Source organism: Micromys minutus, assembly GCF_963924665.1.
Source record: "Micromys minutus genome assembly, chromosome: 10".
Classification (NCBI taxonomy): domain Eukaryota; kingdom Metazoa; phylum Chordata; class Mammalia; order Rodentia; family Muridae; genus Micromys; species Micromys minutus.
The window spans coordinates 25,665,460-25,687,971 of record NC_137979.1 but is presented as its reverse complement, the minus strand read 5'-3'; the positions used below and the strand labels follow the sequence as shown (position 1 = coordinate 25,687,971).

At 46.0% G+C, this 22,512-nt stretch overlaps 1 protein-coding gene across 1 annotated transcript in view; it reads left to right on the top strand.

The window, feature by feature from the left end:
- Positions 1-6,874: 6,874 nt before the first annotated feature.
- The window catches only part of RAP1GAP2 (RAP1 GTPase activating protein 2), a gene marked incomplete at both ends in the record, with an annotated part of 213,508 nt that continues 197,870 nt past the window's right edge, over positions 6,875-22,512 (top strand). Inside the window, 2 exon segments of the mRNA XM_080923050.1 lie at positions 6,875-6,924; positions 20,267-20,383. Coding sequence (XP_080779176.1) covers positions 6,875-6,924; positions 20,267-20,383 — 167 coding nt within the window.

Below are 22,512 nucleotides of genomic sequence, written 5' to 3'. Positions count from 1 at the left end.
GCTCTTAACCGCTGAGCCATCTCTCCAGCCCCAACTTTTTTTTTTTTTTTTTTTTTTTTTTTAAAAAACAAGGCATTACTATGTATATAGCTATAACTGACTTGGGACTGATTGCTTTGTAAACCAGGCTGGCCTTGAATTCACAGAGATCCTCATGCCTCTATTCCCTGAGTTCTGAGTATAAGGATGTGCACTACCATCTCGATTTTTTTTTCTCCTCTTCCTCCCCCTTTCTCTTCTTCTTTTCAATAAGGTCTTGCTGTGCTACTTAGGCCAAACTGGCCTTGAACTCACTATGTAGCATGGGTTTGCCTTAAACTCCAGAGCCCCCTGATCTAGCCTCCTGAGTGCTGGGATTACATGCATGCACCACCACACTCAGCCCTCTTGTATAAATCTGTGAGGCCTAACTGCACTTGGGTGCCAATGAATAAAAACTTTAGCTTCTCTTGGCAGAGTCCAAGCCTCAAAGACTTGAAAGTCTTAGCTGCTTTGACTGATACTTTGTATTTAACAGGTGCTTGTTTGAAGCCCATCTGATCTGCAGCTTATAGCTCTGTTGCAGGCTGGTTTGTGTCATGCCTAAGGAATTCTTGGTTGAGAAGGCCATCAGGTCCTATTCTCTTCCCCGTTCCTTCTTGTCCTTAATTCCTGAGCTGTGAGGGTCTCTCCTGCAGGGATATGGGTTATGATAAACTACCCAATGCACTCAATTGTATAAGGAATGAGAACTATAAAAGATGTTTTCTGTCTCCAAAAGACATGGCATGAAAGAATCTGAAACCCAGATATTAGTTATGCTATCTCTAGCTGAATAATTCTAGAAAATTCTAGAAAACTCTTAGCTTCTCTGAGATCCTCCTTCCTCTCTTCCTTTTACTTCCGTTCTTTTTGTTTTGTTTTGTTTTTGAGACAGAGTCTGATTCAGAAGCTCAAACTGCTCCTGAACTTGTGGCAATCTCGACTCAACTCTGGATTGCTGGAATTACAGGCATGAGCCACTGTCTCATCCTGAATTGTACTTCAAGAAGCTGTGAAGGACAACATCTATCAACAGGAGCCTTATAAAAGTATCTCAAGGGATGGCTGGAGAGATGGCTCAGTGGTTAGGAGTACCAGCTGCTCTTCCAGAGGTCCTGATTTAGCACCCACATGGCAGTTTACAACCATCTGCAACTCTAATCCTGGGGGATCTGATGCCTTCCTCTGGCATCTCCAGGCATCAGGCATGCACATGGTGCATAGACATTCGTGCAGACAAAACACCCATATGCATAAAATAAAAATAAAAATATAAGGGGCTGAAGAAATGGCTCAGTGGATAAAAGCACCGGCTGATCTTCCAGAGATCCCAGGTTCTGTTCCCAGTACCTACTTGGGAGCTTACAACCTATAGTAACTCCAGTTTCAGGGAACCTGACACACTCTTTTGGATATCATAGGCACCAGGCATGCCAGTGATACACAGACACACACACACACACACACACAGACACAGACACACAAATAGACACACACACATACACCCCATACATATAAAATAGAATAAAACCCAAAAATTTCAAAGTGTTGTGAGGTGAGGTTCAAATACCGTTGTTGTTGTTGGTGGTGGTGGTGGTGGTGGTGTGTGTGTGATGCATGTGGAGAGAATTGTTATGACCAACTCCCCGATGTACTCCTTGTCCTGGATAAAGATGAGTCTGGGACTCCAGCTTTTCAGCAGCTAAAGCAAACAGTTATAGGACCTGTCTGAGTGGTAACTATTCCATTGAGGCTGCAATCATAGACAAGACGTGCTGCTTACAGAATCCTTGCACCCAAGTTCAGCTGGGACCCGCTGGATATGAGAGTCCTCTCCAGCTTCCCTCTACAAACTCGCAACACATTTGCCTGCATAATATTTGCCTGAAAATAACATGTAAAAGCACCCAAGTGATGAGCAGCGCCTCAAAGAAACTGAAGCCAGTAGAGTACGAAAGCACCATGGAAGAGCTGGGGCCTGGGCTCTAGGCTAGGTTTCTTAGAGCTGCTTCCTTTGAGGAACTGTGGAAGCCGTTAGTTACACAGAGTAACAGGAACCACGCTGTATGCACAGCAGTGTGAGGTTAGGGGAGGCCTAGAGACATTATGAAAGGCGGTACTGTGATGATCGTGCCCACAGCATCAATCACGATCATGATAATAAATATTTTCGAAGGACTTTGTATGTGCTGGAGATTTAAAAAAGAAAAAGATTTAGTTGTTTATTTTATGTATGTGACTACACCATTGCTCTCTTCAGACACACCGGAAGAGAGTATCGGATCCCATTACAGATGGTTGTGAGCCACCATGTGGTTGCTGGGAATTGAACTCAGGACCTCTGGAAGAGCAGCTAGTGCTCTTAACCGCTGAGCCATCTCTCCAGCCCCGAGATTTTGTTAAATACTTAAAAATTTTCCCCCTATTTTGAAGTTAAGTTTGTAGCAAAGTAAACGCACACAGAAGTGTATAGCCCACCTTAGAGTTTTGAGTGTTATAGCCCAGTGTTTTGAGTGAGGCCCTTTATCTATGCAGTTTCCTCTAAATGTCTGAGGGTTCCTATGGCAAAGGTAATTCCTGTCTGTACATGGAGAAAAGGAATTTGTCCTAGGCCAGAAAGCTCACAACTCCAGCATCATCAGGCTTCCCAGAGACATGGACCTAGCTGGGGTTGAAAGCACCATAGTGGTGATGGTCAAAGTGTGCAAGGTCTTGGATGCATTCAACTGTGACGTTCCCGAGTCTCCTATCAATTCTGGCTCACTATGTTGTCAATAGGAGATGATAGTAGCTGTGGAGTTAATGATGATTTTGATGGTGATGATCATGGTGGTGATGATGGTGATGATGATGGTGATGATAGATATTCTGGATCACAGTTGAGCCTCAGAGTTATCCTTTCTACTTCAGTCCTGTTCATATACTCCTTCATTCAGGGCAGGTAGAGCAGGGGCTCCTACCTCACTTTTTCCCCATTTTTACACATGTATGTTGTTTTACTTTGTTTTGACTCGCCCCTTCCCCGACAACCTGGAGTTCACTTGATTGAGATCCATTTAAAGGATCCCATGGTGTCTAACTGCCTAAGCCTGAAATTTATTTTAGCTCAGTTTCTTTGCTCTTGGACAACTGGTTCACATTCTTGGTGATCTAGTATAAATATGGTCTTCTTTCTTTTCCCAATTTCCACTAACTTTGTTACACATAGTATACATTTCCCCTTAGGTGTACCACTGCTTCCATGTTTTAAAAATGTCTTTTGAGATGGAGGTTTCTCTATGTGGCACTGGCTTGCCTGCCTACCTCCTCACTGCTGTGAGTAAAAGGTATGGCTACTAATTCTACCCTGACAGGTTAAAAAGCACAGCTGTACATGTAACCCCTCTTCTAGAGTTTTCATGAACATGATGATTTACATAATTTTCATAGCATGACATTTTCAAGTTTTACTATGACTTTTTCTTCATGTTTCTACACTGTTGTGGAAGCATTCCCCCCAGAAGGGAGACTTATAATATAGAAGAATCTAAAAAAATTTAAGGGCTTCAGGAAGTTCCTGAAACTTACAAGATTCACAAAACCTCTCCTTAAGGTTGTAGAAGCAGTCACAATTGTCTTGGCAAGGAAACTCTCCCACTAGCCAAGTTGTTTGCAAGTGGTGTAAGGAGCTTCAGGTGAGCTTTCATGAGTCATGACCCATTCACCTGTAAGTAACCCCTCCTAAATAGCCCTTGTACATTCATTGGCTCACTAAGCTAGACTTGGGTGGGATCACTTCTTTGGTCTGTTGGTGTCATTTCTGGGGTGAGGAGATTTATTTTAAATATCTCCACTGAAGAAGTCATGAAACATGGAGTCCTCACAATCCTGCAGCCTTTTCATGATGACTGTTACACATGTACGTGTGAGGGGGTATAAGTGTGTTAGGAGTGGGGGTGAGTGTGCTTTCTTGAGGAGCATATGTAGAGGCCAGAAGTTGTCAGGATGCTTTCTTTAGTCTCCTCTCCACCTTCTATTTTCTTAAGGGATTTATTTATGTATATATTTTATGCATATAAGTGCTCTATATGCATGTAAATTTGTATGCTGGAAAAGGACATTGAATACCATTATAGATGGTTGTGAGCCATCATGTGGTTGCTGGGAATTAAACTCAGGACCTCTGGAAGAGCAGCCAGTGATACTAATCACTGAGCCATCTCTTCTTCAGGCCACCACTTTGTCTTTTTGAGGAAAGGTCTTCTTACTGAACTTGAAGCTCGTTTTTTTCTGTTGTTATTATTTTTTTTTTTGTACATCTTTAACAAAGAAGATAGGGTTTGTTGTAATTTCACTATCCAGGTATCATATGATTGTGTACATATTGTAGGCAATTATTTCGTGTGCTTGTTTCTATGTGTACATACATTCCTGTGTGCACGTGTGCATTGTGTGGAGGAAGCTGGGTGTCCCATTCTATCCCTCTCTGCCTGATTCCCCTGAGGGAGGGCTCCTCACTCAATCTGCAGCCGAGTTGGCAGCCAGCAAGTCACAGCCTCCATCCTGACTCTGCACCCCATCCCTAGCGTCAGTTACAGACACATGTGACCACACCCAGCTTTGTAAGTGGATTCTGAAAATTTGAATGCTCCCAGTATATTTTAAAATATACTCACGAGAGTAGGACATACTCATGTTTAAAACTGAAATTCCCTTCTTCCTCCATCTTTAATGTCTTGTCCCTCCCCACTTCTTCTTGCATCCCAGGCTGGCCTCCAACTTACTATGTAGCTGGGGATAACCTCCAGTTTCTGATCACCCTGCCCCTCACTTCCCAGATGCTGGGATTACATGAATGAGCATGAGGCCCTGTTTTATGTAGTGCTAGATATGTGTAATATGCCTAGTACCTGTTAGACAAGAACTCTAACAAATTGAACTACCCCCAATCTGTTTTGTTTGACAAAAGGTCTCTCACCATAGCCCAGGCTGACCTAGAACTCACTAAAGCAGCTCAGGCTGGTCTCAAACTCAAGGCAATTCCACCTCAACCTTGCAAGTGCTGAGATTACAGGATAACCACATTCACACTCTACACACAGGAATGCTTAACTCTACTTTAGACTTTCTATATGGCTTCTTTAGTCTGGTGTTAATTTCACTGGACAAGATTAAAGAAAAGATGCTTAGAAGGAATTGTCAGCCCTATGCTAGACACTCCGGTTCCAAACCACTGTGTCTGTTTCTCTTTCCTTCTTTCCCTTGTGCTCCTGCAGCACCGACACGCAGGTGTTCAGATCTTCCTGCCACTTGAGATGCTGTGGGAATCCTGGGCGGGGATCCTTAGGATTTGTGAAATCTTGGTGATAAGAAAAAAAACACCACTTAATATATTGTCCAGGCTGGCTTTGAAGTTCAGGGCTTAAGCTATTCTGTCTCTGTTTCCTAAATGCCCAGGAGTGCAGATACATGCTATCGAACCCACGTTTGTAATCTTAATTTTTAATGTATAGAGGCGGTGGAACCTTCAGACAGAATGGCAAAGGTCAGTAGCAGGTCAATCCCCAGAAAAGTTTCTGTTTGTTTGAAATAGGGTCTCACAATATAGACCAGGCTGGCCTTGAATTCACAGGGATCCCCCTGTCTCTGTCTTCTGAGTGTTGAGATTGAAGGCATGAGCCATCACCGTTTGGGTGCTGGGATTATGGGTGTGGCCTGCCTCTGGAGAGCTGGCGTTGCACATGCTAGGCAAGCACCACTGGACTCCATCCCCTCAGCTCCACAGCGAACGTTTTCTCTCTCTATAAAGCTTGTTTGCACAAGCAAGGTTAGCTCCAGGAGCTCCCAGGAGAATCAGACTTTGTACCTCCATCTGTCCAGTTTCTTTCCAGTGCAATGCTGCGCTCTTGCAATCCCAGCACTTGGAGTATGAGGCAGGAGGACTGCCGAGAGTTTGGGAGCAGCCTGGCCTATATAACAAGATACCATTTTAGAAATCCACAACAAAGGAAAACAGATTTTGTCCTAACATGCGAAGCAGGTGATTTGGGAGGACTCCCTGAATGTGCAATCTCTATAAGCATTTCCTTTTCCTCCTTTGATGGGGGTGGGGTTGTTTCTTCCTTTCTTTACAGGTCTTATGTATATCAAGCTGGCCGTTATCCTGCTAGGTACATAAGGATGACCTTGAACTCCTGACCTTTCTGCCTCTACCTCCGGAGACCTGGAATTACAGGAAAAACCTACAACGCCTGGCTCTACAGACATTTCTAACTGAGCTTCTTTAAAGCAAGTTTGGGTCGCCTGGGACTTCTGATCAGGTCAGCCAGGCTAGTCTCTGCTCTTTTCCAGCAGACTAGACTCTGGGGTGGATGGAAGGTTGACTGCTTGGGTGGGGCTGGGCTAGGTGACAGTGTCTAGGCTGATGGCATCGTACTATTTTAATTATTGCTGTATTATAATATTTTAATCTCTCGCCGGACACATCTGCTTTTATTTTAGGCATGTGAGAGAGTTTGTTTGTTTGTTTTTAATGCCTAATGTTTATGGTAAGCAGAACAAACTGTTTAAAGGGGCAAAGCACTGCGGTGCTAAGGGACTCTCAGAACCTAACTCACGGTTCGATGCTCCAAAGAAACCCAGATATGCGGCAGGGTAAGCCCACGGGCCTGGGAAGAGGCTAAGACAGGGCGGACCGCAGGCTGCGGCAGGGATGCGCGGTGACCGGGCGGATCGGATGAGGGTGGGGCGCCCGGCCTCCCGGGGGATGAGTGCCACCAGGTTCCGCGGTGTCCCGGCGGCAGCCAGCGCGCTGGGCACTGGTCCTACTGCAGCTGGAGCCGTCTCCGCAGCGCAGGGAGCGGCCGGACAAGGCATGGCGGGCCGCCGGGCGCCGGGGGAGAACCGCTGGCAGCTGGTGCGCTGGTGAGTGGGTTCCGCGAGGCCCGGGAGCGGGGACAACGGCCCAAAGTTTCTTCCCGGCATAGGACCGGGTTAACAGAGCCGCTGAGCTGCTAGCTCAAAGCCACTTGGCGTCCCCAGGCAGCATCCCAGGTGCTCTAAGAGTCGGGGCCCCAGAACGAATGTTCCCCGGCATCCCAGAGTCTGGATGCTCAGGGATGGCAGCGGGGACCTGGCTCAGGTTTGCAGGGTCGCCGTAGGAGGACTTCAAGATCCAAAGGAAAGTCAGTCCCTGACGGTTACTCCGAGCTTTAGAAGGGCCTTGGTCCCTTCCACAGGCACACGGGTGGGGTTCCCTCGCCTTTCACCCCGCGTCAGGCTTTCCCATTTGAATGGTGGGGGTTCATGCTTACCTCCAGTCTTGCTGCCCGAGGTAGAGTCTAGAACTTGAGTCCCCAAGAAGACACCAGCCATGGCCCACCTTCTCTTCACAGAGATGACCCAGCTCACCTCTACAAGGTTCAAAGGGGAGAGCCCTTTGGGACCCAGGTTCAGAGGAGTAGGCCTAGGAAGTATGGGAATAGGAAGGGATTCAAGTGTCGATCTGGCGCTTACCCCTTCCCCCACCACAGTTCTCAACCAGGAAATCAGTCCGTCAAGTATCAGGTTACCAGAGTGCAGGCTGAGAGGGTTTTCTTAGGCACTGTAGCCCCTTCACTGCCACTGGAACCTGGTGGCCCTGGGAACCACGTCTCTTGTATTCTTGTGTCGGAATGCTCAGAACTGCCAAGGTTTGGCGGGAATCCTTCTAAATGTTAGAATCAATGACAACAACATCCAGAACTCTTCCCGTGGCTCTGCAGTAATCAGAACTCGGGTACTGCATTGACTGTATTCACTAAGACTCGGAGGACGACAGGAGCACACCTTCAAGGCCACACAGTAAGCACGCGTTCAAGTGAGGGTGGGACCTAGGTCTTGCTCAAGTGCTTTACTCAAATTTGTTAGTTTGGTTTTTGGACTATTCTACCACCTCAAATTCATTGTCAAGAGAAGGACTGAGAAGGCTCAAAACAATTTGTAATTCCAGCTCCGGGGGATCTGGCGCCCTCTTTTGACCTCCTTGACTATCTGCACGCGCATCTCTTACACAGACACACAGACAGACAGACAGACAGACAGACAGACACACACACACACACACACACACACACACACACCAGTTCTGAGGTTGCTATTTTGCAGTACATGCTTACAAATTTCTTGTAGTACAAAGCACAAATAGACACACACACACACACACACACACACACACACACACACACACACGCCAATATTGAGTGTCTGCCTCAATCACTTCCCCATATTTTTTGACAGCATCTCTCATGAAAACTGGAGCTCAACCATTGGCTATACTGGTTATCCAGCCAGCCCCAGAGATCCTCTGTCTCAGCCTCCCCAGCTCTGCTTTTTACATGGGTTCTCAGGATCTGAACTCAGGTCCTCACACTGGTGTGTAAGCAGAGATTATTTTATTTGTTTATTTATTTAGTGTCTGAGTGTTGTATCCGTATGTACCCCTGCATGCCAGAAGAGGGCATCGAGAACTCATATTCTCTGAGTCATCTTGGGCGCTGGGAACTGAACTTAGGACCTCTCTCTAGCCCTGAAGGCTTTAGATTTTGATGATGCCCAGTTTATTAATTTTCTTCAGCTTTTACTGTCATTAATAAAAAATAAAGGGGCGTGTGTGTGTGTGTGTGTGTGTGTGTGTGTGTGTGTTTTGAGAAAGGGTCTCACTATGTAAGCCTGGCTGTCCTGAAACTTACTATGTAGACCTAGCTGGCCTTGGATCCACAGAGGTCCACCTTTCTCTGCCTCCACAATCCTTGTTTTGAGACAGAACTCCTTTAAATTCTTTAAAATTTTATTTATATGAATGCCTTGCTCACATATTTGCACTGTGTGTGTACCTAGTCAGAGGTGGGAGTCAGGTTCCAGAGAGCCAGAGTTACATTTGATTGTGAGTCACCTTAGTAATGCTGGGAATTGCATCTGGGTTCTGTGAGAGCAACAGTGCTCTAAACTGATGAGCCATCTCTCTAGTGCAGAGGCAAAGTTTCTTGAACTCCATATTTTCCTGATTTTTATTTCCCCTGCTCTGGGATTATTGGTGAATTCCACCATACTTACCTCAAGGTCATGAAGCTTCATGTTTATTTCTTAAGGGTTTTATTTTAATTTTTAAAAAAGAGTTATTTATTTATTATACATAAGTACACTATACCTGTCTTCAGACACACCAGAAGAGGGCATCATATCTTATTACAGATGGTTGTGAGCCACCATGTGGTTGCTGGGTATTGAACTCAGAACCTCTGGAAAAGCAGTCAGTGCTCTTAACCACTCATCTCTCCAGCTTTGTAAAAACTCTTGAGGGTTTTACAATGCTAGCCCTTGCATTTAAAGCTGTGGTCTTCTTAAATTAAATTTTGTGCTTGTGTGGGCTGGGTGCGATGGCACATGTATTTAATCCCAGCAGTCAGGAGGAGGCAGCAACACATGGATCTAAGAGTTTGAGGCCAGCTTGGTTTACAGAGTGAGTTCCAGGACAGTCAGGGTTACACAGAGAAACCCTGTTTTGGAAAACTGGAAAAAAGAAAGAAAGAGAGACGGAGACAGGGGAGAGAGAGAGAGAGAGAGAGAGAGAGAGAGAGAGAGAGAGAGAGAGAGAGAGAGAGAAAGTTTGTGTGTGGTGTATGAGAAGTGTATCTTCAGCTTTTGTATGCGGATACCAGAATATGATGCATAAGTACTTGGACAAGCATGTATCTCACTATTTGACCTGGTAACGGTGACTCATGCATTTAATCCCAGCACTTGGGAGGCAGAGGCAGGCAGATTCCCAGGAGTTTGAGGCCAGCCTGGTCTACACAGCAGGTTCCAGGCTATCTGGGACTACATAGTGAGAACCTGTCTAGAACAAATAAACAAGTGAATCTATAAACCATCTAGATGGCGGACAGAATTTTCAGGCAGGGGTAGGGTGGAAGGAGACACATGCTGGAAAGCATGAGACGCTTTGAGTGAGCATTGTTGCTGGTATCACTGTGGGATGCGGAGTGCATAGAGCTGGCTTCAGACAGAGGAGGGGGCAAGCAGCAGTCGGGCTTGATGCCCAGCCAGAGTTCATATCTCACTTGAACAATGGGAGTCACTGAATGTTCTTGAGTATTGGCGTTTTTGTGTGTAGTGCTGGGGTTCATGTCAGCAGAATCTAAGCATGTTCTGTAGAGCACCCTGCAACGTGGTTGTGAGTAACAAGAATCTTTCTTCTCTTTCCTCTCTTTTTTTCTCTCCCTCCCTCCCTCCCTCCCTCCCTCCCTCCCTCCCTCTCTCCCTCTCTCTCTCTCTCTTTCTCTCTCTCAAGACAGGGTTTCTCTCTGTAGTTCTGTCTGTCTTGGAGACCAAGCTGGTCTTGAACTCACAGGGACCTGCCTGCCTCTGCCTCCCTAGTGCTGAGATTAAAGGTGTCTCTTACCATGCACAGCCCAACAAGGGCCCTTTTAACTGAACGTTGACCTTAAGAACAATGCTCCTATGGAGGTCAGAGGACAACTCCAGGAGTCTGTCCTCATCTTTAGCCTTGTTGGGGGCCAAGCCTCATGTGTTTCTGTGGCCACACTGTGCTAAGTTCTCCAGGCTGGCCCACGAGTTGCCATCTGGTTGTCATGTTCTTCCTTCCCACCATAGGAGAAACAGATTTTTACATGGGTCCCAGTGATTGAATTCCGGATGTTAGATTGTATGGCTAGAGCATTTGCCTGCTGACCCACCCTCAGGCCCAAGTTCTAATTATATCATTTATAAGAGAAAACAAAACAAAACAGAACCTTGAATCCAAAGTGGATAAGGCAAACCAATCAACCAACCAAACCACCCCCAGACCAAAAATACCTTGATTTATTTTCCTGAGCTTTCCTGGGAGTGATGGCTTGTCCAGGGACTGCCCTCCTGGCTCTGCATCTCCTTTTCCTTACTCCTTAGAGGAGCTTTTGGGAGACTGCATTGCATGCAGTTTTGACTTCACAAAGTACATCTTACAATTGCTGGAATCCCTGGTCACTGCTACTTTTGTTGAAAGCCTCTTGGCCGAGGCTTGCTCAGCACTTGTCGAAAGCATTCCGGAAAGAGTACGGTCCTGGGAGTTAGAATCCTGACCTGTCACGAGGGATCTGTGATCTGGACCCGGTTACTTTTGATGTGGGGGAGTCATGGTTTCCTCAGCTATTTTAAAGGCGTATGATGTCTTCTTGACCCCTTCTAGGGGTCACTTGCATACCCATCCAAATGTCACTAGCTACATCAGGTGCCTTAGTTAGTTCAGGCTGCTGTAATAAAACACCATGGGTTGGAAGTTTATACACAGGAGACATTTCTCACAGACCTGCAGACCAAGGTGCTCAAGGACATCAGATTTAGTATCTGGTGAAGGTCCACTTCCTGATAGATAGAATCCTCTTGTCCTGTTTTCTTGTGGTAATGGGACAGCCAGCCCTTTAGGGTCTCTTTCAAGGGCCAGTAACCCCATTCATGAGGGCTCAGCCCTCTAGACTGTCTAACTTCTGTCAGGTTCTACCTTCTGACATCAAGCCCCCGAGGTTAGGGTTCAACATAGGAATTTAGGGAGACATGTTCAGACTATAGTATCAGTTCTTCCAGGGCTAAAGACGCTAATTCTTACTAAAAGGTTTTAAATTGATTAATTAATTTAATTTAGTTAATTTGTGAGGAGGGTGCATGTGTGCTACTTGTTAGCAGTCTGCTCTGTCTTTCCACCATGTGGGTACTGAAGTTGTCAGCCATGGCAGCAAGAACCTTTACTCACTGAGTCCTCTTACTGGCCTGTTGTTTATTTTTATTAACCTATCCGTCTATCTATTTATTGTTTTTCGAGACAGTATTTTTTTGTGTAGCCCTGCTGTCCTGGACTAGCTCTGTAGACCAGGCTGGTCTCCAACTCACAGAGATCTGCCTGCCTCTGCCTCCAGAGTGTTGGGATTAAAGGCTAGTACCTTTACCAATACCCAGCCATTTATTTTTTTTAAAGCTATCTATCTATCTATCTATCTATCTATCTATCTATCTATCTATCTATCTAGCATCTGTCTGTACTGGCTGGTTTTGTGTCAACTTGACACAAGCTGGAGCTATCAAAGAGAGAGGAGCCTCAGTTGAGGAAATGCCTCCATGAGCTCCAGCTGTAAGGGTGGTGCCATCCCTGGGCTGGTAGACCTGGGTTTTATAGGAAAGCAGGCTGAGTAAGCCAGGGGAAGCAAGCCAGTAAGTGACATCCCCCCATGGCCTCTGCATCAGCTTCTGCTTCCTGACCTGCTTGAGTTCCAGTCCTGACTTCCTTTGGTGTTAACAGCAATATGGAAGTGTAAGCTGAATAAACCCTTTCCTCTTCAACTTGCTTCTTGGTCATGATGTTTTGTGCAGGAATAGAAACCCCAACTAAAACAAATTGGTACCAGCATAGTGGGGTATTTCTGTGACAATCTGACCATGTTTGGGGGAGGACTGTAGAAGGATTTTGGAACTTTGAGCTAGAAGAGCCATTGGGATATTAAGAGCTCTGTGGGATATTCTGTAGGAGATTGGAAGATAATGTCGAGAACAGTGCAAAAGATGGAGGCCTGGCTTGTGAAATTTCAGAGGAAAGATTAAAGACTCTTATCAGGGCTGTTACTGTTTTGATTGTGAAGATTCTGTGTCTTTGGTTAGCTGGAACTGAAGAATCAGCTGTGATTAACAAGATACCGGAACTACTAAAGCAAAACCTTTGCATTACTGGGACTATTGATGCTGGTCAGCTGGAGCTAAGACATTAGTGGTGATTAAGAAGAGACCAGCATCATTGAGGCAAAATCTTCTAGGAACTGTTATCTGAGAGCACAAAGAGGCTGTTCCAGAGATAGCCAAGGTTGTACCCTGTGATGTGGCTGGACTTGATAGTGTGTTAGAGTCACCAGGTGGTACTGGTTTTAAAGGCATGAAGGGGTCATGGAGAGCAGCTGAGCCTTGGCACTGTGAGAGCCATGGAAAGCCATTGGTGAAGGTGCAGCCTCAGTTGCAGTTGATGGCCCAGGACTGAAGGGGTCATGCAAAGAAGTTGAGGTTTGGCACCATGAAGAGAGCCTATGAGAGGCTATTGGCAAAGCCTAGTTGCAGCAGAAGACAGCACCTATTATGCACAAAGTCTAATTTTAATCGCTCTCTCTCTCTCTGTCTCTCTCTCTGTCTCTGTCTCTCTCTCTGTCTCTCTCTCTCTCTCTCTCTCTCTCTCTCTCTCTCTCTCTCTCTCTCACACACACACACACACACACACAGATACCCCAAACCAAACCAAAATTAAACCAAAACCCTGGACAGTAGCTCTTTCCTTGCAAGGACTATTCAGTGGAATTTCAGATATACAGGAGGATATTTGTGGATGGTTGATTTTTTTTTTAATATTTCATGGGATCCAGTTTGGCAAACACATTTCCTAAGTTAGTAAACTGAATTCATTAATGAAGCTCATCTGTAGCAGAGCATTCTCAAGGCAGTGATGAGCCAACAACCTTTGTTACTGTGATTTTTACAGCAGGCTGGCTTGACTATCAGAGGCTGTGGGGGGTGGGGAGACACGTAGGATTCCAGAGCTGGATCACACTCCAGTGGGGAGACTGAGAGGCATGTTGTAAATAATTCAATCTTGGGCAGGCTGAGCCATCACGACACTGTGAGCCAGGTTACGTGACACCTCCCAGAATCTTAGTTTTTACTTAGACCCTGGCTGGGAGACTGGGCACGGATTCAGAGGCAAACATGGAGGGAGGGTAGTTCAGCTAGAGGCACTCCCAGATGAGGAGAGGCAGGGTATGTTTGAGAAATCAAATGACTCAAACACAGGAATCAAGGTCCAGGTTCTTGTGTATGAATGCAGCATACAGCAAGAGGAAAGACCGGTACAGAAACGAGAGGTTGTGAATCCGGCCCGAAATCCCAGGGCATTTTAAGGAAGAAGGCAGAGAATAAAATCTTCAATGCTTGCCTGGGCCACAAGGTCAGCTTGGCTCATATGAGACTCTGTCTCAAAAGAAAAAAACAAAACAAAATGAAAAAGACTGGTGGTGGTGGTGTACGTCTTTAGTCCCAGCACTCAGGAGTCAGAGGCAGGAGGATCTCTGTGAATTCGGTCCAGCTAGTTCTAGGACAGCCAAGGTTACAGAAAGAAACCTGTTTCGAGAACCAGCCGACTAAAACCATAATAAACAGCCCCTAAATGCACCCCACAACCTCACAATGATCCCTGAAAATCTATATGACTGGTGCACACTCAGTAAGCATGAGAAATTCGGCACTCACAAGGAAAATTTCTCACTCACAGCTGGAACCAAGTTGAGGTTCCTCAAAGCTGTTTGCTGAGTGGAGGGCAGTCCCTTCCAGCCATGCATCTAGAGGACGGGCACAAGGAAGGGGAAGTGATGTGTAAGTAGAGGGGTATAATGGAGGATGGCTGCCAAGTGACCCTTCTCAGCCTGAGGCCTATAGATGCCCAGTGGGATCAAGAATAGCTTGACATGTGGCCTGAAACTGGGGAGTGGTCTTGTGCCTGTGCTGGGCCCTACACCCTCATCTATGACATAGCCGTTAGCCAGACAGATAGCCTCTTGGGATGCTTCTGGGCTCTATCACCTAGAACATTATGGCCAGAAGAGGTCTTATATTAAAAGTAGATTACTTACTTTTTGAAAACATATATTGTCATATGGTTCATTCTCCAATGGCACCAAAATCATCATAGTGCTCCTCCAGACAGTGATCCTCTTGCAGGGTTCTCCATACAATGCTCCCTATACAGTGTTCCCCCTATACAGTGCTCCTCCTATACAGTGCTCCCCCTATACAGTGCTCCCCCATACAGTGCTCCTCCATACAGTGCTCCCTATAGAGTGCTCCCCCATACAGTGCTCCTCCATATAGTTCTCCCTATAGAGTGCTCCCCAATACAGTGCTCCCCATATGGTACTTCCCACACAGTACTCCCCAAATAGTGCTCCCTATACAGTGCTCCCCCTATACAGTGCTCCCCCATAGAGTACTCCTCCATACAGTTCTCCCTATACAGTGTTCCCCCTATACAGTGCTTCCTATATGGTACTCCCCATACAGTTCTTCCCATGTGATGCTCCCCATACAGTGCTCCCCATGCAGGGCTTCCCATACTTCCCAGCCACTGTTTCCTTTACTGTCTATTGGTATGATTGTTTTCTCCAGGGACGTGGCAGAAGCTTGTCACTCTGGGCCAATTTAAGGAGTCTAAGGATGGGGGAAGGCAGAGAATTGGTGTTAAAATAGGATGGGTAATTCAGTGTGGCCTTGCAGGAGGAGGCAGCATTTAAGGCAAGGTAGAGGGGAATCATCTTGGGGCAGGAAGAAGGTCACATACAGTAAAGTTTACGCTCCAAGCAGAAGCCATGAGTTTCTTTCCCAAGGCTACTCTCATCTGGAGCAAACAGCACCACAGCCAACCTGCTGCAACCAGGAGCCTGTCTTGCCCACGAATCCTGCCCAGGCCTACCCCAGCAACAGGTCTTGCTACCTTACCTCCTTAGCACTGTCCTATCTGAGACACGGTCCTGGTGCTCTTTGAGCCTGCCATTTCCACCCATCAGCTAAGACCTCCCTCCAGAAAGCCCACTGTGTGATGGAGAAGACAATGTAGGGCCAGAAGCTCCATCTGGGGGGACACAGGAGTGATGACAGTCCTTCATTGGCTTCCAGAGCCTCAAAGGCACCTCACTCTGTCTCTAGCTTTGTCCCAGCAGATCTCTCTGCTGAGGCTCTTATACCACTACTCTGTCTTCTCTCCTGGCAAGTCCTTGCCACAGACTGTGTGCTCCCGTTGCAGTAAATATTAAAAAATAAAAAAAGGTTTATCTCTTTATCGGCCCTGAGGTCTCACTCCTCAGGCCCAACCCTGATACAGAGCAACACGCAACTCTGGCGCCCAGTTGGAGCCAAGACCACGGCCCAACTTGTCCACGCAACTCCCTTCCCTGGCAGTTTTCTGTTCTCTGCCTCTGTCCTGGGGTGTTTCTCTACCCCCAAATCCCACATAAATACAACTCTACAGCCCGATAGCTTTTCGTACAGGTTTATATATTCAACTCTCAATCCACAAACCCTCTACACAACAAGATAACATCAACTAGACAAAGATACAAACTGCTCTTCTATATGAGATATTAGACCTATAAAATCCTTGATGTTCATAGCTATTTAACGCCAATCAATCCCACCTGGGTCCAGCTGGTCCTTGGGAACCTCCATGTTGCCATGACCTTCACCCTCTGTCCTCTGACCTCTCAGACCTCTCCTCTCTCCACCTCCCTCACCCTGCCCAGTCACTGGCTTTCCTTTATTTTGGCAAAAATGAGAAGGTTCAGATGATGTCACCTCATGAGTACGTGACTGGGCAGCTCTTCTTGGGGAAGTGGAATTAATATTAAAATAAAAACATCTTCAGGACAATCTACACTCCCCCCCCCCCCCAGATTCATAGGTTAAAAATCCCATCTGCCCAGAGTGATGGAGATAGCAGGTGGGTGGGTGCTGTGGGAGGGGACTAACTGAAGCCCTTATGAATGGGATTAATGTCCTTATAAGGAGAGACATGAAGCTGGGATATGACTCAGTTGATACAGTGCTTGCTTAGCACGCATGAAGCCCTGGGTTCAGTCCCCAACACCTTGGAAAACCATCTGTGGTGGCTCATACCCGTAATTCTAGTATTTGGGAAGTGGAGGTTTAAAATCTTCCTCAGATACTTAGTGAGTTTAAGGCCAGCCTGGGATATATGAGAGCCTGTCTTTGTTGTTGTTTTCTGATTTTGAAGACATGGTTTCTTTGTGTAGCCCTGGGACTTACTCTAGATTAGATTGGCCTTAACCAGAGATCTACTTGCCATCTGCCTTCTGATGTTGGGATTAAAAGCATGCAATGCCATGCTCAGTTTTTTTTTTTTTTTAACTTAACAAAGATGTATTTGTGAGTTGGAGAGATGGCTCAGCAGTTAAGAGCACTGGCTGCTCTTCCAGAGATCCTGAGTTCAATTCCCAGAAACCATATGGTGGTTTTCTAACCATCTGTAATGGGATCTGATGCCCTCTTCTGGTGTGTCTGAAGACAGCAACAGTACACTCACATAAATAAAATAAACAAAATCTTAAAAAAATGTATTTGTGTGCGTGCGCACACACGAGCTTGAGCACACTCCAGGACATGCACATGTGGATGCTTGCACGCACCCGCACATGCCAATGGCACATGTGTTGTAGGTCCAGGGACAACTTTGCAGAGTTGGTCTTCTCCCAATGAGTTTACATGGGTTCCAGCGATGGAACTCAGGTTTCAGGTTTGTGCAGCAAGCTCCTTCACCTAGTAAGCTAACTTGATGGCCTGGGACACTGTCACTGAGAGAAGCATTGGGGATGGGACTGTCTCTCTGCCACGTGATGGGAAAGAGGCCATTTGCCAACCAGGAAGAGACCTTTGCCAGACATAGTGCCACAATTCTGCAGACTGTGGGAAGTCTATACATTTCACCGAGGCCACATGTGCCCTGGGCAGAACAGGGCAATTCTACCTGCACCCCAAGATGTCCCTAGAAAATTCCTTCCAGGAGCAGATGGTCTGGGGTCTGCTGAGTAATATAGCAGCTGCACAGTGTTTACCCCACAGCACTTTGCCCAGTTATAAACACACACATGTGCACATACACACGTGCACACACACACACATGGGCACACACATACACACATGCACACACATGCACACACACACATATACACACATGCACACACTTTTTAAGGATAGGGAATAGCTCTCCCTTCTGAGATGTAATTGATATAGGATCACTTTCCCATGACCTCACCCACCCTAGTCCACACCCACTCCAGGAAATAACTTTTATTACATTCTATGTCTTCAGAGTTTGTATATTTAAGATAAGCAGTTCTCTTTTAACGGCAGTTACCCCTAATGCTCCGCACGTGACTCCCTCACTCCTAGCAATGAATCTTGGAAATGGTTTGATAGCAAACACAAACACCCTCATTTAAAAAAAAATTTTTAAAACAGCTTCACATGGCTTTACTATACAGACACACCATAATTTATTTAACAAGTTTCTACTGGCAATGGGTGAGTAGATTCAGTCCTCAGTCTTTTGGTGTTCTTAAAATGAAGATTTATTTTATTTATTTTTATTTTATGTGTATGCATATTTTGCCTGCATCATGTGCATGCAGTACTTGTAGAGGCCAGAAGATGGCTCTGTACTCTCTGTGATTGGAGTTAACTGATAGCTGTGAGCTGCCATATAGGTGCTGGGAAACCTGCCTGGACCCTCTGAAAGAGCAACAAGTGCTCTTAGCTTCTGAGCCATCTCTCTAGCACCAGTCTTTTGCTATATTAACATCCGACAACTCTCCTGGTCTGCACTTATCTGTAGATGAAGTCTCCAGAGGAGTACCCCTAGTTAATGGGGAAATGCATTTAGAATTAAACAAGCTTTTTCAGAGGGCTGGTGATAATTGGCTCTCTCATGGCAGTATAGCAGAATGCTGTAGTAACGCAGAATGATTGCTGAATTGACATTTTTGGCATCTTGAGACAGGGTCACACTATATAGCCTTGGCTATAGTCCTGAATCTCAATGTGTAGATGAGGCTGTCCTTGAACTTGTGATGGTCCTCCTGCCCCTGCCTCCCAAGTGCTGGGATTACAGGGGAGCGGTACTATGTTTGGATCATGATTTTTTTTTTTTTTTTTTTTTTTTGCTGTGATTTTTGGATACTTATTCACAGGCCCGAAAGCCCTGGAGGGAGAGGGACTTGGCTTGCTTCTTCATCCTCTAAAGCACTGGTTCTTAACCTGTGGGTCACAGCTCCTTGGGTGTGTGTGTGTGTCAAATGACCCTTTCACAGGAGTCACCTAAGGCAATCTGCATATAACAGTAGCAAAATTACAGTTACGAAGTATTAACTAAGTAATTTTACAGCTGGGGTCACCACAACATGAGGAACTGTAGTAAAGGGTGTGGCATTAGAAAGGATGTAAAGTGGCTGGAGAAATGGCTCAGTGGTTAAGAGCACTGGCTGTTCTTCCAGAGGTCCTGAGTTCAAATCCCAGCAACCACATGGTGGCTCACAACCATCTGTAACGGGATCTAATGCCCTCTTCTGGTGTGTCTGCAAACAGCAACAGTATGCTCACATACATAAAATAAATAAATTAAAAAAAAAAAAAAGAAAGGTTGTAAAGCAGTCAGTATATGCTGTGTTAATGAATGGATACATGGTTCTACAAGGAAGGGTTGGATGGAGTAGGAGAAAGACGTCCTCCCTCTGTGTTCACTTTGCTGATCCTAGCTTCTTCCATCTTTCCAGTGGGCTAGGTGGGACCCTGCGAGGGTACTGGAAGGGTGTGGCAGATCTTTGACACTGGTTCCTGGGTCACACTCTAGGCAGGCTGTCCCATGTGAGAGCAGGAAGTCCAAATGTTAGACTAGGAAGATGGCTCAGTGGGCAAAGTGCTTGCTGCAGGAGCATTTCCAGGGTTTGGATCCCCAGTGCCCCTGTAACCCCAGAGCTGGAGGATGTGGAAACAGGTGGATCCCTAGGACGAGTGGTGGTGGTGGGCTCTTTGGTCACCCAGTCTAGCCCATTGGAGAGCTCCAGGTCCAGTAAGATGCCCTGTTTCAGATATAAGGTGGAGAGTGATAGTTAACATTGGTCTCCACATGAGTATGTGTGGGTCTGTGCACACACATGTACAGATGTGTGCATGGACACACACCACACACACATACACACACACACCACACACACATACACACACATACACACATACATCACACACACCCCCACACATACACACACCACACACACCACATACACACACCACACACACACACACACACACACACACACACACACACACACACACACACACACTCATCCTTAGCCCTATGGGACTACAGGATAGACAGTTTTTTCTGTTGCTTGATATCTGGTTATATACTTCTAGTGACAGGAACCTCATCACTTCCAAGTGACTCTTCACTCCAAGCAGCCAACTACTAGGAAGATGTTCTACTAATTGAGTTGAGACTTCCTCAGCAGAGCCATTTACTGTGGCCTGAGCAGATGGGGCTTTTCTGGCCAATGAGCAGGGTTATGTGGGTGTAGGTATCTCTTGTCTAAAGAAGCAAGCTTAGCAGATCCTGCTCCTAACCTGCCAGTGTTTCCCACAGGTACGTACAGGAAGGGCAGTTCCGAATAGAAGAGAGAACTCTGACAGCCTTCCAGTGGCTCTACAGCCCTCAACAGCACAGAATCCTCAGCCGAGCTGACCTCGCATCCCCTTCCAGGTAAAGGAAATGTCTGCTTGTCCCCTCTCCCCATCCACAGCCTCACTGTGTAGCCCTGACTGGCCTGTAACTTGCTATGGAGATTAGGCTGGCCTTGAACATACAGAGATCTGCTTGCTTTTGTCTCCCAAGTTCTGAATTAAAGGCATGTGCTACCACATCCAGCCCTCTCCTCTTTCTCCATACGGGTTCATGCTTCCTGCTGGTGCCTCTACAGCTGGTTTATAAATCCACAGTGGGGAATTTGGTCCTCCATGATGACAAGGTCTCCTAGCGTACTGGAATGAGTTAATCAGCCGGAACAATGCACGGAGTGAATGGAATTAATTCACCGCCTCTGCTTTCTCCTCTGTAAAATGGGTCTGTATTTATTTCCCCTCCTTTCACGATACCACGAATGTGATGCCAGTGGAGATTTCTCAGGCTTGGAAATCGACTGGTTCTTTAAAAAGGGAGGATGGGGTTGGCAGGATGGTTCAGTGGGTACTTGTCATACTGGGCTGATGACCTGAGTGTGACCCCAGAACCACTCCCTGGGTGGGAGGAGCTAACTGACTCCTGAGGGTTGTCTTGTGATTTCTCCATGCACATGGCTGCATGCACTTATAGCTCAGCGAGACCCTGTCTCAAAATAACAAGTCAGTGATTAAGAATGAGTACTATTCTTTCAGGAGACCTGAATGTGGTTCTCTGCTACCACACTGGATGCCTCTCACTGCCTGTAACTCCAGTAAATTCTGGGAGGATGCAGTAGCTCTCCTTTCCTTAGGTAAACACACATACACTGAACATGTACACATACATTGTACACATGTATACTGTACACACACTACACACACACAACACACACTATGAAACACACACATATACACACACAAAATCTACTTTTCTTAAGATTTATTCATTTACGTAGTTTACGTATATGGGGGTTTTGTCTCCATATATGTCTGTACACCAGAAGAGAGTATTGGATCTCATGGAGCCACGGTCATAAACTATGGTTATAGATGGTTGTGAGCCACCATGTGGATGATGGGAATGGAACCCAGGACCTCTGGAGGAGAGGTTTGTCCTTTTGACTGCTGAGCACCCCTCAAAAAACCCTAAAGCTTCTTTACTATAGTAGAAAATAGGACTGGAGAGATTGCTCCATGTTTAGGAGGAAGTTGAAGTTGATCTTCCAGAGACCCAGGTATAATTCTCAGTGCCCACATGACGGCTGACAACCACCGGTAACTCCAATGGATTTGATGCATCTTCTGGCATCTGTGGTTAGCAGGCAATCGTGTGGTACACAGACATACATTCACGTAAAATATTCATATACATAAAAATAAAAATATCAGCTTCTACCCTGAAATCCAAGTGTGTGATTGTGACTGCTTACGAAGAAGGAGTCTGCTGGGACTGACATGGGGACCTGTCATTCTAACAAGGTGTGGTCATGAAGGACACACTACAGTTTAGTTTCAGACCATCTTTAAGTTCCCCTTGCCTGCCAACTGCCATCTGACATTATGTGACTTATTTTCTTTCCTTCCAAGCTCTCACAGCCGTGTGACATGTCTAGGTGATCTGTCTGTCTGTCTGTCTGTCTGGGTATTCATCCCTTGCTTCATTGTAAGCTCTCTCGGGTCCTTCCCTCCTTATTCTTCTCTGTATCCTAATACCACAAGTGGCCCGAGGAAGGCGTTCACTCAATAGCTAGCAAGCGATTCATACATGAACATAAAATTGGCTCTGAACTCATGGAGAAGCTAGTAGGTAGTGAACTGCTAGACTAAGGAGGCTTCCCAGCACTGTTAAGCAGTGAGCTGACAGACAGGATTTCGGCCAGGTGATCTGAGGTGAATGGAACTGCTCTACACTTGAAGTCAGAGAAAAGGATGTGTTTCAGGGCCACAGGAGCAAGACAGGCAGGCTCCTTGGAGGAGGAAGGTAACCACAAGACAGAACAATCTAAAATAATTTGAGATTTCACCCTTGGACTTCTACAGCTCAGGGGACTCAAAGAGGAGTATGTGATAGCTCAGTGACCACAGTTATTTATGTGATAAAACATTGTTTGTTATTATTATTATTTTCTTTGAGACAGGATCTTTTGTAGCCCAGGCTGGCCTCAAATTCAG